At 34.3% G+C, this 4,417-nt stretch overlaps 1 protein-coding gene across 6 annotated transcripts in view; it reads left to right on the top strand.

The window, feature by feature from the left end:
• LOC102809883 (uncharacterized) overlaps positions 1-4,417 on the top strand; it is a 28,869-nt gene that overhangs the window by 19,481 nt on the left and 4,971 nt on the right. For 4 of the 6 annotated variants that reach the window (XM_085492898.1, XM_085492896.1, XM_085492897.1 and 1 more), the window contains exons 1-2: positions 1,533-1,612; positions 2,624-2,735. In XM_085492898.1, coding sequence (XP_085349024.1) covers positions 2,654-2,735 — 82 coding nt within the window. In that variant the 5' untranslated portion in view covers positions 1,533-1,612; positions 2,624-2,653. Of the gene's footprint in view, positions 1-1,532; positions 1,613-2,623; positions 2,736-4,417 lie in introns of those variants that run through there. The other 2 variants (XM_085492895.1, XM_085492899.1) reach the window with 2 other exon arrangements.

Genomic DNA, 4,417 nt, shown 5'->3' with positions numbered 1-4,417 from the left:
ACAGCGACAATTCTTGCTCAAACACGAAGCTTTGGATGAACTGCCAAGCGTACAGATAAATATTTGGTTGTCGATGACTTAGTGAACGACCTTTGCCTTATGCCGAGAATACCAGACGCTAACAGTTAACGATAACAGTGGGAACGTGTCACGTGCACACGTGCGTGACCATATAGATCAAAGACTGACTTAAAAAAATGAATAAGCAGTCCTTGTGTCAGCTCTGTCATGGTTACACGTGTTCAGGTATAGTCCAGATAAGGTGCAAACTATCAGGCACGCACCGGAGTCAACGATGTTAACGCGAGTGAAATGTACACCATGTAATTGCTCTGTAAGTGATTTTTCATGAGCGTTACATGTGTAACAATCTCGTAAGTATCACTGCAGCAAAGTTCACGAAATTCTGTAATATACACAAACACCAAAGTATACCCAACACTTTCTCATTTTTAGTGACGTTATTAATACACAATACACAATACACATTTATCGTAATTGATGACGTATGCATACTTGGGACGACGCGCTACCGTGACACAGTGATGAATAATACGTAGATGCTTGCAAGTAATGTCATTAAAACAAATGGATTTTCTAGTGTCTTTGATTTAAATAAACTATGATAAGAATAGTATTTATATTGACGGTCAACCACGGATAAAAACAATTTCGGCGCTGTGCGTGTGTCTCTCAAACCAATTATGTCACATGTGCCATTCGCCACAAGAGGGCGCGAAACAATGTATATGAACGAGACAAATACTAGTACCTTTACTAGTCGTATCAATAACGTATGCTTAGTATCATCTTCGCCAGCCAAGAACCATTTATTCGGCCAAAGCCCCAACATTAACCCTTGGCTGATTTCACCACGAATTACTGTATGTCGCACGCCCTCAGGCGATTATAAGATTTATTTCGGCTCATTTGCATCACCCAATCAGAACTCATTATAGAAACGACGAATACGAGGTAAAAGTGAAACGGAGGAATATAGAAATAAACGTGTTGCTAGCTTTTTCTCTGTGAACGAACTGACCATCAAAAGAAAGCGTTTAGTACTGTAACTGAGGGGAATTATGTGTTTGTTGCAACAACAGGGACTGTGTGGCAACGAAGACCAGATCGGGAAAGCCGATATGTTATCAGTTTCGATAGTTTTGCCAGTTTACAAAAACACGGTTTGCACAAATAGACATTCTATCGTCTTCATTCACTGGATTCTAACTTCGCTATTTTCGCTGACAAGAAAAATCCGCTAAATGAAATCCTCGTGAATATGTAAAATAATAACTAATTTCACTGCTTTCCTGAAAAATTCGTGAACTTAACAAAATATGCTCAAATTATCAAAAAAGTGAACTTAAATGTCAGTGAAAATAATTCGTTTTACAGTATTTTGAAATCATATTAAGTTTCAACGCAAAGAGTCAAGAGTCACAATGTATTTTACAGCGCGTATGAAATACATTGTTCATTTGCACGAACCCTTGAAAACAGATGAATTATAAATGTCATCAACAGAGGGCGCTGGCGTCGAAAAAAGGCTGCAGGAGTAACACTACGCGCGATTGTATGACGAGTTATGTTTGAAAATCTTTGTTCATTGGTAAGTAACTTTAGTTTTCCCAATGGGGAATGACGTATCACAGTGTCCAGTGTAGGTGAGCTAATTGTGGTCAATCTTCTATGCAATGCGAGAGTAAGATCACGCTGCACTGGGAACACCGCTAATCACTGCACTTCAGACCACTAAAAGAATTATATTCATAGTGGACTGAGTTGACGGCGGTGAATGATTTAAGACATGTGTTAGATTCCATACAATAATTGTTCGTAACGACGGGTGTGTGTCGTATAGGTGTAGTGTCAGCGTAAAATATGAAGGATATATATATCCCTTACCCAGGGACATACGTGTATATTTTGTTCACTTTAAAACTCGGTCAGTGACTTAAGACTAGGTCATGAACTCCGTCTCCTTATCCGCTATTATGTCTCCTCGACTCTATTGATATGTAAAACATCACCTATTTGTGAACCATGTACATTTTTAAAAACAAACACCGTCGCACACGTCTCATGTTTAAAGCACAAAGAACACTTTATATTAGGTTTGGTCGGATCGGTGCAGGAATACGCAGTAAATAATTGTTACTGAGTCAGGTTTCTGAGAATTTCAAAGCGATCGGTATTTGAGTGTCTTTAGTCTAGTCTAGCGAGTTAAACCGAATGTCATATATGTCAAATATCAAAGTCACACGGTATGACATCATGTGTTCACGAACATATTACTGTTAGCGGAATAAAATATATTCAATCCGATTAAAGTCATACATAGATTTACACACATTTTGTTTTAATTTCCATATTTTATTAATTATCAGGTTTCATTTTTTATATTTATTTTTTGGTACTACTTGCCGTTATTAATATAATATATATTGTCTGAAAATGAATAACAACAAGTAAAACCTCAAAATAACAATAAATAAAATATCGAAATAAAAAAAAAAAAAAGTAAAATGGGAGCCTGAACATATATCGGATTTTAATCAGACTGAAACTACACTGTATTTATATATTATTAAAATAGGACTTTTGTTCATACATATTTCAGATTTCAGTCGAGTAAAGGAATAAGTGTAAAATGAGTTCGGCATTGAATTATGAAGATGAAGATGACGAGTTCGACATATTTATTGAGGAGCTTGGCGCCGAAATAGATAATCGTACGTAGTTCGTTCCGATCAAATATATCAATATCGACACTTTTTATTCGTGTGCCATACACACAGCGAAGAATCATAGCGGGCAATGTTTCAATTAGTATTAAGATTAATTTCTATGACTGTGGAAAGTTTTCAAATAAATAAATAAATAAATAAATAAATAAATAAATAAATAAATAAATAAATAAATAAATAAATAAATAAATAAATAAATAAATAAATAAATAAATAAATAAATAAAACAATTATTGTGGTGCGATGTTCAATAGACTACATAGATATTTATGAGTTACATGTATATTGTGTGGACTGACTTTTGCTGACGTGTATCTCGTTAAAGGCTTATTTATGGTCGAGTAAACTCCTCAGTTTTTTCGACCCGCAGCATAAAAAACCATCATCTTTAAACTCGTATCAATGTACACACCATTCTTCCTAAACAAGAAAATAAACATGCAAGTTTTAACTGATTTTAGCGGAATATTTTCACATTTTCTGGAGTATTTTTGAGCTTGAATAACAGTCACGTTCTTATTTAAAACCAACACACGTACTAGCTTAGCTGTCTTATATAGTTCTTCTAGTTGTCCCCTTTTTATCCATCCAAAATGAATCCGCTATCTTTTAAAAACTCTTTGAATATGCCGCTGACGTCTTCCGGGGATGCCTGTCCATTGTTCTTTTATATGTATGTTCTACCCTCGCCTGCAGCAAGGTAGGTTACACATGCGCAAACTTAATTACATCGTGTCCTTCGGTAATTCGGAAATCAGAAGGTAAAACCGCATTGAATTCGCGATTTACTAGCATTGAAAACAGCCTCGACAATATAGAAGAAACTATGCACTCCATTCGAGTAACAGGTCATCACACTATTAATGTTCAAAACTCGGTGGATGAACTAACACATGCAAAAAGAACGAACTAAAAAATGTGAAAAGAAACAAAATTACTGGTCAATTTATAAATAGAAACAAATGTAAACGGCATCCACTCACATAGCTTGTCTGATAACATATTCTTAAACAGTAATCATCCCGTTGCACGGTGTCTAGCTATTATCACGCCACTGCATGAGAAATGTAGTTTGGCGGATGTGAATAATTACTGAGCATATCATAAATAAATAAATAAATAAATAAATAAATAAATAAATAAATAAATAAATAAATAAATAAATAAATAAATAAATAAATAAATAAATAAATAAATAAATAAATAAATAAATAAATAAATAAATAAATAAATAAATAAATAAAAATTGTTAATTTCGACAATAATCGATTTGACATTTTATTTGTTACATCAAACTTGAATACATACTAAATGCTACATTAACACGTTTATGTTCATGTGTAACAACAAGAATACTAACCGTTCGTAAAATAGACAATACGGATGACTCGAGTATACCATGTTCAGTTATGTATATCACTAAAGCTGCTTTATAATGGATCGTGTATAAAACAAATTGGAAGTATATCAAGCAAGTATTATTTTATACGCATCTAAGACGTAAATGTGAATTCATATGCGGAATGAGAACGAAGTCTGAAGGTGCAAAATGTGTTTTTATGTGGCATCCGCTTTATTAGACCTGGAGGACAAGGGGAAGTGTATTTCGGGACGAAAAATTGCTAGACCAAATCCTTGGGTCGATTTCTAGGTGCTGACTCATAAAA

Source organism: Saccoglossus kowalevskii, chromosome 18 (genome assembly GCF_978046115.1).
Source record: "Saccoglossus kowalevskii chromosome 18, keSacKowa6.1, whole genome shotgun sequence".
Classification (NCBI taxonomy): Eukaryota; Metazoa; Hemichordata; class Enteropneusta; family Harrimaniidae; genus Saccoglossus; species Saccoglossus kowalevskii.
Note: the sequence above shows the minus strand (reverse complement) of the source record. Positions and strands in the feature narration are given on the sequence as shown.